Source organism: Corythoichthys intestinalis, chromosome 16 (genome assembly GCF_030265065.1).
Source record: "Corythoichthys intestinalis isolate RoL2023-P3 chromosome 16, ASM3026506v1, whole genome shotgun sequence".
Taxonomy (NCBI): domain Eukaryota; kingdom Metazoa; phylum Chordata; class Actinopteri; order Syngnathiformes; family Syngnathidae; genus Corythoichthys; species Corythoichthys intestinalis.
Window position 1 is genome coordinate 6,897,059 of NC_080410.1, and position 20,041 is coordinate 6,917,099.

Below are 20,041 nucleotides of genomic sequence, written 5' to 3' on the forward strand. Positions count from 1 at the left end.
AGGTCTTTTCTGTTGCAAACAAAACAATGTTAATAAAGTTATACGTTGTTGTAAGTTGATCTATATTACTTTTTTCCCTTTAATATTAAAAAGGACACAATTTTATGCAGGGGTGAATTTATATTAATTATTTCATATAAAAGTGAAACTATTTACACTGGCGGCAGATAGTTGGGGGCGCGAAACGTTTAGGTCTTCCTGGGGCTTGGGGGGGGCGTAACAAAATAATTGAGATTATAAATAAATAAATAAAAGCGGAATTGACCTGGGTTGTGAGCATAGCCCTGGAGTTTTGTGCGTTTAAATTCAACAGGGGGCAGTAACGTATCAAACAATCGTTAGCGTTTTGCGATAGCAATAGTAGAAGAAGAAAATACCGGAAGCTTTAGAGCTTTACCGAGTGACCCAGTTAGCTGTTCAGATTAACAGTGAATAATTTTATTGGCAAACAATTCGTTTGGGTATAATATTTTTGAAGATGTCTTTTTTGAAATGTCTTTTTTATGAAGTCGCATTTCGGGAGTGAAACGAATTTTGAAACAAGGATTTGCCAGGCAAAATGGGCATGTCGATGTTGCCATTTTTATAAAATACGCTAGCTAATGTAAAATTGAATAATCAAACCTTATTTTAGTCGATATGAATAATAATTAAAAACAGGTTTGACTTGCTCATATAAGCACGCCTTGTTAAGTTTTGTTCGCCGGTCGATTAATAATCACTCAATTAAAGTGCTCAAAGGATACTACGATTCTTCAATTCCTTTTGATGTTCGGTGTCGTAAGTACAATTTATTATTACTATAAATGCGATATTATGATTGCCGACCAGGCGTACTGAAGTGTCATCTTTTCATGTTGCACTCGTAGAGTAACGCCAGTGTTTACAATTACTTCTGTACCTTCTATAGTTAATTCAAGGTAATTTGCATGACTACGTCTACTTAATTTAAATGTCATGGTCAACGCCAAATGTATCATAAAAATGGATTCCAGCTGTCTCCTGAAAAAGACAATAAATTGTAAAGAAATCCCTGAGTTTTTAAATATATGTGAGATTTAGTGTTCACTGTTTTTGCTTAATAGATTTTTGGATAATTGAAACAATTGGCTAAATACCTGGCCTTCAAAGCTACATGGAGTTTTTAATTCAGAATCAACCTTAAAATCAATGCTAATTTGACAGTTCCGTGTTTCATTTTGTTTCATGTTACCCTTTTGCTCTTGTATCTACAGTCGGATAAGATCCGATCAGTCCCATGTCTGCTGAGGCGTCAGTCGGCAGTCATGCTGCAAACTCTGCCGAGTCTGCTGATTCCCAACCTGTTTTCCAAAGCACTGTTGAAGACAGACATCGCGGTCTGTTGGGAAGCAAATATGTCAAGTTAAATGTGGGCGGTTCGCTGCATTATACAACCGTCCAGACATTGACCAAGGAGGAAAGTCTACTGGAGAGCATTTGTAATGGAGGAACCGAAGTAAACATAGATTCAGATGGTCAGTAAAGCAGCATTATTTTTACTATCACAAAGTTGAATAGTTTAGAATGGTTCGATAAATCCTCCATAACTATTTGCCCGCTGTCATATGTACTGTTGTCATGATACTAAAATTTTCTATTCGATATCGATCCTAAAAAACAAACAAACTCCATACCATTTTCGATACACCATAAGTAAAAAACCAAAACTACATGTTTATTTTTTGTTAACTCTTTCAGGGATGATGACAGACGTCCAATCATCCTTCTATGAATAGAAATGAGTTGATCACTTGTAAGCTTCCAATCCATTTGTACTGGGAATGAATGTTTATTCGATACCATTCTTCCCCACTTCAAATTAATGTCTAGTGCCGTCAATGGCAGCCAATGAGTCAAAAAAATAACATTTGTTCTCCCTCTGGCCAATATCCACCCTACCATCAATTATTTTATCACTATAAGACATCAAATCTATTTGAAAGTAGCAGTATCGGCACCCGATATGCCTATTTTTGGAGTATTGGACAATATCGGATTTGGTAACAACATGGGATCCGATCCAGTATTCAGGCAAACACGTTCTCTGTGTGTGACTACTTTTCTTTAGAAACTAATCATAGTAACAGAGCATCGGATTGGTATTAGCGAAGTATTTCCTGTAAAATTAGATCAGAAGTTAAAAAAAAAAAAAAATCATCATTGAGACATCCCTAATTTGAAATTCAACCAAGTATTTATGACTTACGTATTGCAACTTTTCTCTCTGAAAATTTAGATGGCTGATTACCTTTTTTTGTCTTTCTCTGTCAGGTTGGGTGATTTTAGACCGAAGTGGTCGGCATTTTGGGCTCGTTTTGAACTTCTTGCGAGATGGCTCAGTACCGCTCCCTGAGGACCACAGGGAACTTGATGAGATCCTGAAAGAGGCCCAGTACTACAGGGTCCAGGGTCTTATCCAACACTGCATCACTGCGATGCAGGTAAGTTGCTTGTATGTTGTTTTCTTTTCCAGGAAAACTGAGGAACTACTGTAATTTGATTGTTCAATGTTCATAAAAGGAGTTGCTGACTTTGTAGTGGTACATTTGTCTGAATATCGTGCATCGGTCATTAACGGTTTTGGACAGATAATCGACCGGTACCAAATATTTGTCATTTTGACACAGTTAGGCTTTTTTTTTTTTAATTTTTTTAACAGACATACAATAAGAGATCAATTTATTTTATTTTGCTTTCTTTCACAAGAGAGCCTACTCGACTCCCTCCACTTTTTTGTTTTCATTTGAAAAACATACACAAGCAAAGGACAAAAAATTCAGTTATGTTGAACAAACTTTATTTACAGTTGGAAACATTCGGGCGTGTTTTAGCTTTTGACTTCACTTAATCAGTTATGCTGCTGAATCTAGGCACTCCCTGCACTTTTTCTTCGAATTTTAGAGCAGATGTTTTTAAATCAGGAAAATTTAAATATGATTTTTTTTTTTCACTAAAAATTTGATTCATTATTGTTTTCGGAATTTGTTTCCCCACCTACTTTTTTAATGAGTTTAACCCTTTCTATAGCACTCATTGAACGAATTGGCTGCTATTGATGGCACTAGAAGTCCAATTCATTTTGACTGGGATGTTCATTCACCTCTTCCCAGTCAAAATGGATTGAACTAATGGCACCGCAAGTGGCACTTAAACATGAGCTTTTACAGCCATTCCACCCAGTTTAAATTAATTGGACGTCTGTTGTTGTCAATGACAGGCAATTAGTTAACCAAATGTTATTTGGTTGCATTATGCTTTGTCCCCTTTAGAAACAAAAGGACATATTTGAAAGTGTCTGTCGCATCCCAATGATCACATCAGCCAAAGAAGAGCAGAAGATGATTGCAACCTGCAGAAAGGTAAAGCAATGTTATTCTTTAGCAGATGATTATTGCTTACACAGGAAAGTCAAGGCACAAAACAAAAGAGTTCTTATTATGTTAACATGTTATAAAAAAATTAGTTTTTGGATTTCCTATTTGAGTGTCCACCTATTGACCTATCGCAAAAGCTATAGTTTCAGTTGCTAAGCCGAGATGCTTCGTGGCCCCAACAGCACGAGCCATTGCAGGCAGACGTAGGCCTGTCGCGATAACAAATTTTAGTGTGCGATAATTATTCTCATAAATTATTGCGATATGCGATATTATTGCGCCCCCCCAATTTTTTTTAACCAATTTACAATAACACAGTGCGAATACAGTATATATTAATAGATCAAGTACACCCATTTAAACACAATATTTACTCTTAAATTCAAATATACTTTTTAAGAAATCACAACTAAAAACAATAGACCCTGCCTCTTAAGTAAAAAACAACAATATTGATACCGCACAGAAACACAGAATAAATAAAATGTGTTTAATTAAAAAAAATTGCACTTAATAACTTAAGCATTTAGGAAAATGAAAACATTTCCCGTCATAGCTTCTGCAATGGTGTTCCATAGGAATGCAACGATACAGTTAAGTCATGGTTCGGTACGAATTTTGATATGGGGGACACGATTTTTGAGCCGATTCAATACATTTAATGCTCTGTAAAAAAAAAAAAAAAAAAAAACAATTGTTTTTTTTTTTTTTTTTTTTTTTTTTTTTTTTTTGCTCACGAGCGAAAATTAAATTGCCATCATATTAACATGCATTTTAGTGCATAATATTTACGTGCTTACTTCTTACTGATATGAAAAAAAATTGTATAAATGTGCTGAGAACAATCTTTACTGTTTGTAAAGTGAGGCAGGGCACACCGTTGATTGCTACAGCTCTCTTAGCAGCTAGGTTTACTACATGAGCAAGACATCCTATTTATGGTCCGAATCCATCTGTGTCACGTACTGAATTAACAATATTTGCAACATTATCTATAGTCACTGGTATGGATTGATTTGGCCTTCTTAACCTCATGTGACAAATGACAGTTTAGAATTCATCGATGTAGTATATAGACTACATGTCCCTTAATCACTCTGGGCTCACATAGCCAATGGCATGGACCGTAGCACATCTAGTTTGCCATTTCATGATATCTAGTGTGTGCGCGCAAGCATATGACGGCTTTCATAAACAGGACGAGTTTGAAGCACAGCGCTCTTAATTTCATTCAGCTGTTCGTTGTCAAAGTGAGGTTATTCGTAGCAGCCAAGTCGGTAACAATGTTTTGGCGGACTTCGTTGTAAATATCCAGCGTTGTGCCGAAAAATAGCCGCCCCGCGTGAAATGTCACTCCTGACGGGAGCGCCCACACGTCAACAACACCGGTGTTCTGCCAAAATATCCTACATCGGCGAAACGTCCTACATTAGTCGAATTTGACACCTAAAGTACTACCGTGCGCTCCAAACTTGTTTTGTTTAGATGCATACAGGAATAAGGTACTAAAAAAATGCCTGCAGAAAATACTTAAATGTAGTTATATCAAATAAGGACGGTTTAAACACGCTACGTGACTAATGTGGTCAACTGCTTCAAAGCTAACACAAAAAAACACAATGGTTAAAAGTATGAGAGGGTAATACATGCAAAAAGTAACTTTGAGGCTGTGAAAAGGTTCTAAATAACTAAATAAAAACAAAAATAGTGAGTACTCGCCGCTTCTAACCGATGTGCGCATGCGTGTGAATGCATGCGCAAGCGCCCTGAGCATTGTGTAGAACGTTTCGCCGCGTAGTAAGGAATGGCCGAACACCGGCGCGCCATAGATGGTCCACAGTCACTCCGGAGCACTGATGCGGCCGGTATACGTTGAACAATAGGATATAATGGGAATGATTGGCTCTGGCGCTAGTTTTTGCCGGACCTGGAACGAAGATGCATTTTGCGCAGTTGGTAACGAACTTTTAACAGCACGTCTGCCGCACGCGCGCACACACGTGCACGTGAGGCGATAAATCGCAGCGGAAAAATTACCGCCTTCATTTTTATATATCGCGCGATAAATGGAATTATTGCATATTGCGACAGGCTTAGGCAGACGTATACCAGATTCTTACTAATAGCAGCGCAACATCCTCCAGATTGAGGCAAAAGGGTTTACAATATGCTGTGGAGGGTTATATTTAAACTGTAAACAATATTGTAGCAAGCTATCTTGGCAAAAGCGTACGGTTCAACACTTGCAAAGCAAAAGGTTGAGATGCTTGGTGTCCGTTCACATAATGTTACATGAAAAATTAAAAAATAAGTTTAAGGCACTTATTAGGACGTTATGTTTTCTTAAAAAGAGAATGCATCACTTTATTATTAGCGCGCTAATATAGCTGAGCACAAGCAACTGCGAACGAAGACATGAAGTTTACCAACTTTAGCCAATGAAAAAGTTATACTTAGATGTTATAGCGATGATATAATATTCGATAACAGTAACTACGACTGTGATATCCAGTTTTATGAATGTTCTTGCCTCTACTAAACAAGTTAGGCAAGACAGCTCGCTAGATAGCCTCTGGCGTTAGCTTAATCTTATTTTAAGAGAACACGAATGTGTTTATTTTGGAGACATTTACACTTCCGTTCAAAGGTTTGGGGTCAGTCATTTAGACAATTCAGTTTTTTTTCATGAAATGTTACATTTTTATCAAATGAGTGGCAAAATGAAGAGAAAATATTGTCAAGACATTGACAAGGTTAAAAATAAGGATTTTTATTTGAAATAATAAATTTTTAAAACCTGGCTTTCAGCAAAGAATGCTCAATTTGGGGCATTTACAGCATTGTGGGCCTTTGGCTGTCAATTTTCTGAAGTAATGTGGAGAAATTTTATCCCACCATTACAGAAGCCCCTCCCTTACAGTTGATCGGCTTGATGGCCATGTCTTCCTTACCTTACAGTTAAGCTGCTCCCAAAATACCTTGATAAGGTCAGATGTGGTGATTATTATTCAAATAAATTTGTATCATTTCTAACATTTTTAATGTCTTGACTATATTTTCTTTTCATTTTGCATCTCATTTGAAATATGAAAAGGTGACTTTTAATGTAAAACACAAAGTTGTCCGGGTGACCCCAAACTTTTGAACGGTAGTCTAGGAATGGGTGATTTGGCCTTATGTACTTATCACGGTAAATTGAGCAGATTTGCCTTGATAACGATAAATGACTATAAATTCGCCCAAGTGGACTTAAATAATTTGACATTTTAAATGAATGCATGAAATAACTTTACAATTTCTCATTGATTTATTTAACAGCCTCATTGATTTATTTAACAGCCCTCAATTTAACAATCGTACATTCAGTGTAAACTTTAAGTATACAGAAATCATTGTCAACAGTAAACATTCAAGTAGGGCTGCAGCTATCGATTATTTTAGTAGTCGATTAATCGATGAACCATTAATTCGAATAATCGAGTAATCGGATCAAGAACATGAAAAATCAAATTACCTAAGCTGAGCCTCAAACGGTATAGAAAGTAAATAAATATGGATCTATGTACAACAAAAGAACAATTGGCTAACTTACATAGCAAAAGTTTTTAAACAATGCTATTAACAAATTGTTCAGACACATTCCAACAAAAATTGCCTAAATATACTTTTAAACTAAATTACAAATGCATAAAAAAAAAAAAACATTAGCTCAAACAAAAACTTAGCTTAGTTGGTCTTAACGGGTAGCAGCTGGATTCAGCCATGTGAAATGAGGCAGACTAGAGGGCAGTGTATCCTCCCAAATCAATAAAACTAAATGCAAACACTTTCAAAACAAACCATTGCAATGCCACTTTAATTAAACGAATAGTCGAAGCAGCAAAATTTAATTTGAATCTTTTTTTCTAATCGAATACTCGAGTTAATAGATTAATCGTTGCTGCACTACATTCAAGTATAAACATATAAAACATCTTGTATGACTTCAAGAATGTACAACATTGTAAATATTGTTATGGCCACTGTGCAAAAATGTCATTGCAACACAATGACTTACAGCAAGAGGCTTCAGAGGACCGCGTATCAGACAACTTATTGTTAATGGCTGCTGTGACATGATCACTCAACCACAAGTGTTTACTTCAAGTTCCGACCGCAAAAAACCCTACATGTTAACCATTTCGTTTGATTTTTTTTTCTATTATTATTATTTTTTTTTTATTAAGAGCATTTTCTGAAATGCACACACACACACACACACACACACACACACCACATATTAAGCTATACTGCTCTAACTCTTAAGCCAATGAAACATTTCGTATTTTATGATGGCAGCAATGGGACAGAATAAAACGAGCACATCCAGAAAAATAGCTGTGTCCATTAAAGGGTCATATTAAAGGCTACACTCTTGGATGATACTGTATGCTGAATGCTAAGATGATCCACTGTAAATTGTACCATCATTAAAACTATCAGAGAAGTCACACACACACACACACACGCATAGATATAAAATAACGCGACATACTGATTGCTAGGTGCAGTCCATGTGTAACGTGTGCACGCTGGTCCGTTGTGTGTGGTGTAAAGAAGGGAAAGGGCAATTGCTTCATGTTTTGAAAAAAAATACATTTTGCACCATTAAGTGTCTATTGATGTATTGTTTTCTTCCTACAGCCAGTTGTAAAGTTGCAGAACAACAGGGGAAATAACAAGTACTCATATACCAGGTAAAATTTCTATGTATTTGAAAAGCCAAAGTAAATATACTTTGACCCTCATTAACTCATTGACTGCCATTGATGACGATAGACGTCCAATCCATTTGAAGTGAGAGCGATGGCAGCGAATAAACGACTAGTGATAAACTCATTTCAACTCACAGCAGTGGCAGCCAATTAGTTAATTGTAATTAGACATGTGCCGGTTACCGGTTTCACGGTTTACCGTGGTGTGAAAACGTCGCGGTTTCAAAACCACTAAAATTTTCCGTCATACCTTAGTACGGTATTCGTTATTTTTCATGTGCCAAAATGCAGCCGAAGTGGCTTGGTGCGGCAGCGCTCACCCTTCCCCTGTTAGTTGCTGTGAGTGTCAGTGACGCTCTTCAGCTAAACAGCCAGCAAACCCAAAAATAAATCCTCCGAACACAAGGCGTACTTTTCTTCAATTTATTGAGCTCTCAAATCGTGGTGAAATATACAAATGAATACATTTAAAACGTTATACAATTGTATTTTTCCACATGTGAGTAAGTTCAACAGGATAGCAGTAGCACCATGAAAAAGGTCGCCAAAAACAAAACACACATTTTCCTTTCAAATTCAATATACAAACTAACTAAAACTTACAAAGACGAATGTTAGCCTAGGCTAAGCTGGGAGGGCAGCTTCGTCAACGTTTTATGTCTCACAGCCGCTGAGTGAGAAACAAGCTTAAATGAAGGAGGGAGAAAAAAAAAAGGATCGCGTCAAAGATCACTAATTGAGGAAGGAGGTCTCACTCCTCACTTTTTGTTTTAGATGAAACCTTTCCTCAACAATATTTACATTTTAACTAACTTATAAAACTAACTTATACATCCTTAACTAACTTATTAACTTATGAATTCTTTGTTCTTTTTAACACAAAGGCATGACATCATGTAGAAGAGAGTTGACACCGTGGCTGAAAATGGCGAAACTTTAGCTTCTCCCCCTCAAAAAAAGTCATACAGTATATATTTTTAATTTTATTTAGAAGTGTTTTTACTTTTTTATAGCAATTATTTTGTTCTTGCTCTAATATTGAGCAACTTGAGCTGTGGCTGTGGGTATAGTCTAGGTTCTATTTATTTTAATTTTATATAAAATATGTTATTTTTTGTTAATTTATTTATTTTCACATTAATCTATTTTCACATTATATTCATGTTCCAATTTGCAAATATGTTCTGAAAAAAAAACCTGTTCAATGGAAAAAAGTTTTTTTTTTTTTTTTTTTTAAACCCATACATCTCAAAATTTTGGAGCTATAATTGCAATACCGTGATACCGTGAAACCGCGGTATTTTTGCTCACGGTTATCGTACCGTCAAAATCTCATACCGGCACATGCCTAATTGTAATATACAAATAACATACTTTTGCCGTATTTTGTCCGACCAGCAATTCAGACGACAACCTGCTGAAAAACATCGAACTATTTGACAAACTTGTGCTTCGCTTCAATGGCCGGGTGCTGTTCGTCAAAGACGTGCTGGGTGACGAGATTTGTTGCTGGTCTTTTTATGGCGAAGGTCGTAAGATCGCCGAAGTATGCTGCACGTCCATCGTCTACGCCACAGAAAAGAAGCAGACCAAAGTAAGTACTACAAAGTTATTCATGAAAAAAATTCCAACCTATTTTATAAAAACACAATATTAACAAAAATTTCATTTGGAAAAAAAAGTTTTTGTAAAACACATTTCATTCTGACATACACGAAACTAAAATTCTCCACTCGAAATACTCTATACTATTTTCGATACTGCATAAATATCAAAAAAACAAACGATACAATCATGTGGCTCTTAACAACTAAATTAAAACTCATTAAATGAGTTCATTAGTAGGAGGGTGCAAGAACATTCATTCGCTCCTCCTAAGCCTGTTGTGATAAGCAATAAGTCAATTAATCGGACGGTAATAAAAGTGAGGGCAATAATTTTCCCTGCTGCGATTTATCGTCGCCTGCATGCATGGGTACATACATTTGTGTGTGCGTGTGCTGCGTGCACTCAGCACATACATACATCTGAACTTTAATTCTATTGGTCATTAATACGCCATCGAATTAAAGTGCAGGTATACAAAATAAGTAAACATATCTATATTAAACATTGTAAAACGTTTGCTTTGCTACATTGAGGATAATGGAAAAAAGACAATGTACTAACCACTTTAGCCTACTATAAAACAATGGCAGTCTTCTCCAAAATGCGAACTTGTGGTTAAAAGATGACACTTCAAACATGAAAATTCGCCGGTTTACAGCATTTGCAAACGATGCGAAAAAAAGAAAAAAAATATTGCTGACACCACTTACATGACGAACAGAGAAGTGCACTTTTTTTTTTTCTCAGAGTGTAAAGCTTACGGTTTAACGGCTTAGTGAACGTACTAACGGTGAACATTTCAAGATAAAACCCAGTCATGTTCAACATGCAAAATGTAGGTTTCTGGAGTTAATCTCACATACTTCAGATTCTATGCTAAGAATAGCTTTAAAATGACACGCGTTCTGAAAAATCTGATTGGAAATGAAAAATTTAGGTAAATGAAAAAGTGCCACTATAGAGGTAAAAGTTTGGTTTTGCTAAAATTATAAGCAACATTGAAAATTTCAATTTTACATCCTAGTTATGCAGAAAATATTTGTTAAATGTCATTTCTTGTCTTTTATAAAATAAGGACGAAAATATACAAACTGTATTTTCGCGACAATAGGGCGCACCATATTGAAAGGCGCGGGCTCATGTTTTTGGTGATATTTTTGTAATTAACACACAAACAAGGGGCACTGAATTGTTGGGCGCATGACAAAACATACACACTAGCATGCACGCTAGCGTATATGTTTTTTTTTAAAGGCAGCGGGAGCAAAACTAAGTTAAAGAATTCAACAAATTACATCAATCTTAACACACAAATCCATCAGTCCTCGTCATCTGTATCTGAATTGAACAGCTGGGCTAGGTGTCCATCAAACACGGCAGCTCAACTTTTCTTTAGGCAATTTCTACCTTTTAAAAATCTCCACAGGTTGCAGTTTTTTTGTTTCGCGTAGGTGATAGCATAGAGTTTGAACTGAGATTCGTAAGTGTGTCTTCGCAATAAATGCCATTTTCGAGGGTCCTTCGCCAAACCATTGTTGTCTAGCCTAACGCACACATCCTAACGTTACAGCTACTAGCTATCACACGCAACTTTTTTATGGTTGTAAAAATACGGTGTGTGTGTGTGCGTGTGTGTGTGTATATATATATATGTATATATATATATTAGGGATGTCCCGATCCAGGTTTTTGCACTTCCGATCCGATACCGATATTGTTTTGCACTTCCGATCCGATACCGATACTGGCCGATACCGACCTATCTGAGCATATGTTAAAGTTTAATGTTATTTAGCCTCCTTACTTAGTTGTCAGACTCATGTTGAAAAAGGTTTTAGTACTCTTGATAACAACTAGCCAGCTGAATTAGGTGAGTTTGAATAACACAACGGTTGGTAACAAGAAACTGACCTGTTTATTCAGTGACAAACATAAAACATAAATAACAAACAGAAATGGCATAGTCAGTCAGTAAAACGTGCAAATAATATTGTAAACTGTCTTAAAAAAGCAAAACACACCAACAACCTCAGTGGAAAATCCCACAAATCCCCCAAAGCTATTAGATGCTTTTAATGTTTCGTGCATTAGTTACAAAAATTGTATAAAAAGCCTCTCAGGTTTAAATAAACGACTATTTCAGTATCAAGTTAACATTTTAAAACAGGAAATAAAATACTCAAGTCCCCATTCTGTATCAGCAGCTTTAAACTACATTCAATTCATTTAATTTTGCGAATCAACTGTTAAAGTTGTTAAAATTGCTCCCGTTATTCCATAATTTCCCTTCTGTCTACTTTCGACATGTGAAAGCTTTAAAACTGTTTTGAAGATAGATTCAAGTCAAGATTTTGCCGATTTAGGAGTATTTTAGATAAATAGTTAATTAGGTTCGCTTGGAAGGTTCACAACAGCCTACTAGGGAAGTCTTCTGCTTTAAGATGGCGGCTGATGTTGCTAACGCAATCGAGTCTGTCGTGTAGCATCTGGTTCTATATACATATGATATCTATTACCTCCAGTGAAACGACGTTGACGTAGTTTGTAGCAGCTGTCAGCAGCAGTCAGGTATTCTTGTTTTTTTTTTATCCAGCAGCATGAGTTGAGCTAAAGCCGTGAGTTGAGCATTGGCATTACCTGGGTCTAAGACAAGTTATGTTTACTTTCGGGATGCAATGCCGTCAGTTTGTCATTGCGTCCCGAAGACCGCGCTGTGTATTAGTTCCGCTTTACTTGACATATTTCAATAATCGGAATTTGAATGTTTGTGAATCGTTCTCGAATCTTTCACGGCCGAATCGCGTGTTGGATGGTGCGTCTTTACTCACGTGAGATAATGGCTCGTCATCCAGAATGAATTCTTCGGCAATGACTCTTGTTATTCCCTGGGCTTTGGGACTGTCGAGTGCCAGTTTGTCACGCATAGCAAAAGTTTCTGCCAGTGTTAGTTGCGTAGGACCTTTCTTTTTGTCTTCGGTTTTCTTAACATACCTCATATTGTTTGTGGTGGTATTTCGCTAAATGCTTGATTAGGTTGGTTGTATTAAAACTTCTTACAGCTTTACCACTACGCTTGACTTTATTGTGGCATATGTTGCTCTCTGCCTCTTCGTCTTTGTCGTCCTTTAAAGTGAAATGATCCCACACAGCTGACATTTTTACCGATAAAGTCTCTCGGTAAATTGGGAGACGGTAATGTAAATGTAGTGTGTTGAAGGTGTGCCGTAAAATGCGGACCGGATTTTAGGGAAACCGAAGCAAAAACTGGAATGGATTATGTAAATCGGTGGGCTGAAAAACTCGGACCGGACTTTAAAAAAATACGGGATCGGAAGTCTGATCGGAATTTTTCCTGTGTCCCGATCCGATACCGATGCGCATTTTTTTGCCCATATTGGCGTCCGATCCGATCCAAATATCGGATCGGGACATCTCTAATATATATGGCACAAAACACTCAGGTGACTTGAAGTTCTGCTCTGAGACCCCCAATTTGACCACATTTCAAAATTGTCTGATATGTATCATTGGAAAGCTTAAAATCTCAATTTTCTAGGGGAAAGAACATTTTGGACAGGAAGACATTTTTACAAAAAAAAAAAAAAAAATTAAACAGCAAAACCCTATCTGGAGGTGAGAACACGCGAGAGCAGAATTACAGACGTCATGACTTTAACGAGATATTATCGAGTACTTACCTTGTTTTGATCCAAAAACTCCATGTCCCATGTATCTGAGCTGTGAATGGCCACAGCTGGATTTATTGGGGATTTTATGGGTGAAACATGGTAATATAACAAGGGTCGGGATCCAGAAATCGCAGACATCCAGGAGTGGCCGAGATTTTCTTTTTCACATATTTACCCTTTTAAACATTTTTTTTTTTAATTTTTCTTTGTTTGGATCGATTATTTATCATCTAACATATCAGGGAAAATGCGACATTAACAAAAAAATACAATTTAGCGATAGTTATGAGGTAGATATCCGTGACTTTTCAAACACAACAGTTGTTTTGGCTTAAAATACAGCAATTTCTTTTAAAGAGAGTGCAAGAGCAGAAACTGCTTTTTCAGTCTTGTCTGTGTTTTCCGCCATATATATTAAGGGAGTGCCCAAAAAATCAATTATTAGATGCATCGTGAGTCGACATGTGACAATTCGATGACTATTCATAAATGTTCAAAAACGATGATTTTCCCTAATAACTTTCTGACAGCCGCTCGTAGCGGAATGAAATTCAAGACACGTCTGCCGCCCGGACACCTTTAATCGACTCACGCACAACGTTATAATGGATGCTGCCGGTTATTGAGAGATTTACTCCTTTTCAAAAGACAGGCCAATAAATATGTGTATGAGACAAGCAGGGGCCCGACGGTTGCGCTTCTGTGCGCAAGTTATTTTTTAGAGCGAGAGGGGAAGAGAGCTAGTTCGTTGCTCCTTGTCTTTTGAGTTGTCCAGCAGTAGTCGTGTTAATTGAAAAAAGTCCCTAGTGTTTTGTTAAGTCCTGTGTCCGTCTATCAGAGGTGAGTACACGAACCCTCTTATACTGTTTAGCCTTTATTGTTATTGTTTTCGAGATGTTACTAGTTAGCGCCGAATGCGATGCTAATTAGTGACTTTGCTAACATCTATTTCCATGTCAAGTTGTGTGTTGTTTGGTGGTGTACATAAGTTACTCCAGATGCAGAATATTTAAAACTAGGATTAAGTACAGCAGTAACACTACAAACATGCGAAATAGCAAAGAAATCTGTGAAAACAAAGTATTGTTTAAAAATATCTTATTTCTAAAGATTGTTTCCTGAAAATGTGGAATTTATTCCACCAGTGTATTTATTTATTTTTATTTTCCCTTCAGGCATGACAAATCCGAACAAACATACAGCATTTATATGTGTTTACAATTAATTCAAACCGAAAAGAAAAGAGCAGACGGGAGAAGCCGAAGCTTATTGAAACCCGCCCCCAGTATACCATATAGGACGCAGAAAATATAGAATAACAATTTTTGACACTCAGATTTCATAGTGATCACACGTTTTCATTTCTTTTTTTTCTTTTTTTTTTTTTTTAATAATCATCCCCTCTGATTGTTCATTTTCCCAATAGTCCATTGTCGATCAGATCCAGTAGATTAGTTCATAATTCAGTGGTTAGTTTATTCAGTTGATTCGATCCAGAAGATGGGGAATAGCTGCGGACCGATGGCAGGCCATGTCCGCCACCCCCCTTTCGTTGACTTAATCCTCATCGCAGTTTTCTTTCCTTGCTGCCTCCCGACGAACATTCATCTCAAGGTTGCGCAGCTTCGTCGTAAGTTGCATCGCCATTCCGGTTTTGGACTCAGGGCCTGGGGTACTGGCGTCGCTAGGTCCTTCTGACAACCTAGTAAGGACCGTCCCAGCGTGCACTGTCCCACCTGGCACAATCGCCAATCCCCTGCAGAAGCCAGCAGCGCACCAAAAAGAAAACATCCTCGATATCGTTCCACTTCGAGTGTGGTCAGACACAATGTAAATTGTATTGTTGAGAGAAATAAGTACTGCCTTTGAAACAGCTTTTTTTGAAACAGTTTTTGCACCTTCTTGTGAAAAAGAGTATCTCAAGCCATAGATATCATCACTAGGTTATGAAGTCTATGCTCAAGGTCAGCTGTGTGTTGTATGGGCATGTTGAGAAATAAAAAAGCAGTTTAAGGACTGCTTTTTGTTGTGTGGGCATGTTTCCATCGTTCCTGTTGAATCATTACGATATTTGAAATAAATAACGAACCTAAATTTGTTTGGCTACTTTAATAATTAGTAATGGATGATGCATCGATAATCGTGATAACAGTGATCATCGTCAATACCGTGATCATTGTTCAATAATCGAAACGTAGCACCCTGAATCGTAATCAAATGGAATCGTGGGGTGCTTAAGATCCACACCCCTAATATATATATATATATATACATATATATATATATATATATAAAACACTCAGGTGACTTAAACGTTTGCTCTGAGACCCCCAATTTGGCCAAATTTTAAAATTGTCCTATATTCATGTGTGAACGCTTAAAATCTCAATTTTGGGGGGGAAGAAAAATTTTGAACAGGAGGGCAAAAAAAAAAAATTTAAACAGCAAAATCCTAACTGGAGGTGACAGCATGCGAGAGCATGATTAAAGACACCATGATTTTAACGAGATATTAACGCGTACTTACCTCTTTTGGATCCAAAAACTCCATGTAGCATGTATCACCGAGTGTCATGACATAGCTGTGAATGGCCACAGCTGGATTTTATTGGGATTTTATGGGTGAAACATGGTAATATAAGAAGGGTCGTAATGCAGAAATATTGCAGACGTCGAGGAGTGGTCGATAGCTACATTTTCGTATATTTACCCTAGTAAACGGTTTTTTATCCATTTTCTTTGTTTGGATTGATTATTTTTCCATTTAAAATACAATTAAGCGACAGTTATGAGGGAGATATCCGTGATTTTTACAGACGCTAATTTTTTTCATTGTGACGTAATTTGTTTAAAAGTTTAAAATATGCGAGTGAATAATTTTTTAAAGTCGTTTTTTGTTTTGAAATCAAATATTAGACATCAATTAATGATTCTAAGCTAAAAATGACAAACATTTGGAATAAAAAATACGATTACCCACCTTTTTATGGCTGGGTTGAAACAAAAGCGGTTGCGCTACGGCTGTAAACGGGGGGTTCCAGGGTAAAACAGACACATTAAAAATAGTTTGGGGACTTAATGCGCCATGAATCTGCTATGTCAGTATATAGACATATTGTTCTATCAGACACAACAGTTCTTTTGTCTTAAAATCCAGCAGTTTATTTTAAAGAGGGGTGCAAGGGCAGAAACTGCTTTTTAAGCCTTGTCTGTGTTTTCTACCATACAGATATATAAGCAAAGAAAAGTGGAAAATAGAATTTCAAAGTCGTGACCACAAACCCAGACTTTTTGGGAAACTAAAGTATTTTTATATGTCAATGTAAGAAACAAAACTAGGAAATACTACTTAGAACCTGGGAGCAAAATATGTGTTACATTGATGTAATCCAGGGGTTCCCAAACGATTCCACATCAGGCCGCTGTGGGTGCTGGATTTCTTTCCAACAAAACCGGACGACACATGTGTACCAATCTGGTGTTTTACAAGTGTAATCAGTTGATTGCAGTCAAGTGCTGCTTGTTTTAGCAGAAACCTCATTGGTTAAACGGTCTGTGCTCGATCGGTAGGAACAAAAACCAGGACCCACAGGGGTCCTTGAGGACCAGTTTGGGAACCACTAAAAACATGCTAACCTATTAGTAGAGTAAAAAAATGGAGATGCCACAAATGTATCGAATTGAGTGACGATCGGAGTTGCAAATGTAACAATTTTGTTTTGGAGGAGATTATGTCCAATCATCTCGTTCATTAACCAGAGTTGCCAAATCAATTGTTGCCCTCTCACTCACATTTTTGGTTTCAGGTTGAATTTCCAGAGGCTCGAATTTTTGAAGAAACCCTCAATATCCTCATTTATGAGAATGGCAGAAGATCCGGTCCGGGAGGCTTACACCTATTAGATTCTAGAGGGTCAGGTTCTTCAGTGGGCACCGGGCAGTCAGAAGAAGAGGGCGCAGTGGGTGACAGGCGAGTGAGGCGAATTCACGTCAGGAGGCACATAATGCATGACGAAAGAGGGCACGGCCAACAAACTGTATACAAGGATTAACAGATTGAAGACACAAAGGCACGTTGCAACGACCTGATCGATGAAATGATGGCAATATCTCCACTGTCAATAGTACTATTATACAGCCCAAGTTAAGGTGTAACCGGAGAGATGGTGCAGATGTTTACATGTTTGATAATTGGGTACAGCATTCAAATAGGAAAAAAACCCGGGACATAAAACTGGCATAAATATGTCATCATTATTCCTTTCCACCTTAAATGTGGGTGTTGATGTTATGTAGTGTTGCACCGATACCATTTTTTGACTCCCGACACAGATTTATAAACTTTGTGGCTGATACTGTACTGATCACAGCTTTTTCGGGGGGGGGGGGGGGGGGGGGGGGGGGATGAATATATGTTCATACCCTGCCACCCCCCCACTTCAAATGGATTGGATAGTCAAATTCAGAACAGAAGGATGATTGGGAGCCCAAAGATCTGACGTCTATCATCTCGGGAAGTGTGACTAACGCTCCTTTTTTGTTTTGTTTTACGGCGGTGTGCATAGCTGGCGGCCATCTTGGAAACTAGATCTCAAAAAGTACATATTGCACAGCATCAGCACATTATTTCTTAGTACTCGCCGATACCGACGACGTCACTTTAGTGTCGTGTCGGTGCAACACTAATGATTTGCACTGGCAGCCTCTACTGTTTGACTTTATGGGAACACTGTTCGAGGCTTGATCTGCGTGTTTTTTCAGGTTGTCCACTTTTTTATAGATAGTGGGTTATGTTTGCTTAGCTTAGATGTTAACACTGGAAGAGTGTAGCCATTTTTTTTTTTTTTCTAAGAATGAGTGTTGGGCAGCTCTAGTTTTCCTTGTTTAAATTATTTCTGCTGTCGCTTTGGGATGTCATTTTTAATTTATGAGCCTAATTTATTTTCATGTATTTAACGTTTGTATGCAGTCCCAGTGTTAACAATTGTTCAAGGGGGTATACATTTGCACTCAATAGCACACATTAGATTTTTAATGCCTAAATTGTGATGTTGTATTTAAGTTGGTTTGAAGGTGACGTGTGTTGTGTTTTATTCTGAGCCATGATTTTTACTTTTCATGATGTCTGATACCAAACCACTAATATTTGTTCCAACTTATCCTCACAATGATCCTAGACGTCCAATGTTATATTTTTTTTATTATACATATATATATTATGTTATATATATATATTGTTTTTTTCCAAAAAAGCATTTAGGCAAATTACGAATATTATCAGATGTTTTTTTTTTTCCACAGTAATTACCCCTGATTCTAAAACATTGAACGATGTGTCTCTCGTTTACAAATAATAACCCTATAACACATGCACTACTTCACCTTCCAACATCCGTCCAACTGTGATGAGAAATGTTCTGAATTAAAAAAAAAAAAAAAAAAAACGCTTTGCGATTTGTCTGTGTCTTTCCCTTTTTCTAATTAGAAACTAGAAAATGCCATTTCTGGAGGAATAGCAAGGGTTTTTTTTCCTGTGACATCGGTCACTTCCTATTGATTTTGAGAAAGTTTCGGGTCACTTCCTTCGTGGCTGCCATTGACTGTGGTAGATGTTCAATCGCCCCACCCAATCAAAAGGGATTGGACATCTAGATCTGTCAATGGCACTAACAGATGAGCATCCACAGCCAGTCCTCCCAGGTTGAATGAATTGCGCGTCTACCATAGGTAATGACAGGTGATGAGCACGTTTTGGGCCACTGCCTTCTAAATTTTAGGGTACTTACAGGTCTCTTTCTACACATTTTGGTGCATTCCAGGATCACCTGTACATTTTGGATCATTTCCTGTTGATTTTAGGGCATTTCCGAGTCACTTCATGTTGATTTAGGGTCACTTTCTGATTATTTCTGGGCATTCCAGGGCGCTTCTTTTTAATTTTGGGGCAATTTGAGGAAATTAAAATAATGATCACTAATGGAGAAACACTTCCTATTGATATCGGGTGATTTTTTTTTTCACTATTGGAAATAAATTATATTTTTGTCAAACTTTGCCAGAATCATCTGTTCTCGGTAAAAACAACTGTTGTGCGCCTTGATTTCTTGAATGTTTGGGTGTTTAATTGGATTTTTAAAAATGTAGGACGAGATACATTTTAAAATTTAAAAATTGTTTGCCATTGGAAAGGAATGTGGGTTTAAAAAATTATTGTTTTCCCTTTTTTTTTTGTAATTTATGTAATTCGAATTTAAATGCGTACAAACATCTGCTTCACACAACAGTCAGTTGACAAACAAATTGACACATACAGATGCAATCAACACTGCTACATTATCATTGCGACATAAATAAAACTAATTTTAAAAAAAATAAATAAATAAACATGCAGTTTAAGATGTGAAAGTAATATAGAAATTTTAACCAGATGCTTCATGGAAAAAAACATAAAGTCATAAACCGATGAGAATATATCTTTCAAATTGCTAATTGATATTATTGATTGATTGTGTATAATCAATTTCTGACTGGAAAAATGCAAATACTGGAGGTTTCTTTGCTAACTTTTTTTTAAATACAAAACTTAGCATAAAGA

General features: G+C 36.9%; 1 protein-coding gene across 1 annotated transcript; it reads left to right on the forward strand.

Moving 5' to 3' along the window:
- The first annotated feature begins 353 nt into the window (after nucleotides 1-353).
- On the forward strand, nucleotides 354-17,841 carry kctd13 (potassium channel tetramerization domain containing 13). Its single transcript, XM_057817651.1, has 7 exons — nucleotides 354-780; nucleotides 1,236-1,496; nucleotides 2,293-2,462; nucleotides 3,291-3,380; nucleotides 8,079-8,131; nucleotides 9,548-9,743; nucleotides 17,253-17,841. Exons 2-7 carry the CDS (start codon nucleotides 1,259-1,261, stop codon nucleotides 17,496-17,498), a joined length of 993 nt encoding a protein of 330 aa, XP_057673634.1. The 5' UTR covers nucleotides 354-780; nucleotides 1,236-1,258; the 3' UTR covers nucleotides 17,499-17,841.
- The last annotated feature ends 2,200 nt before the right edge of the window (nucleotides 17,842-20,041 follow it).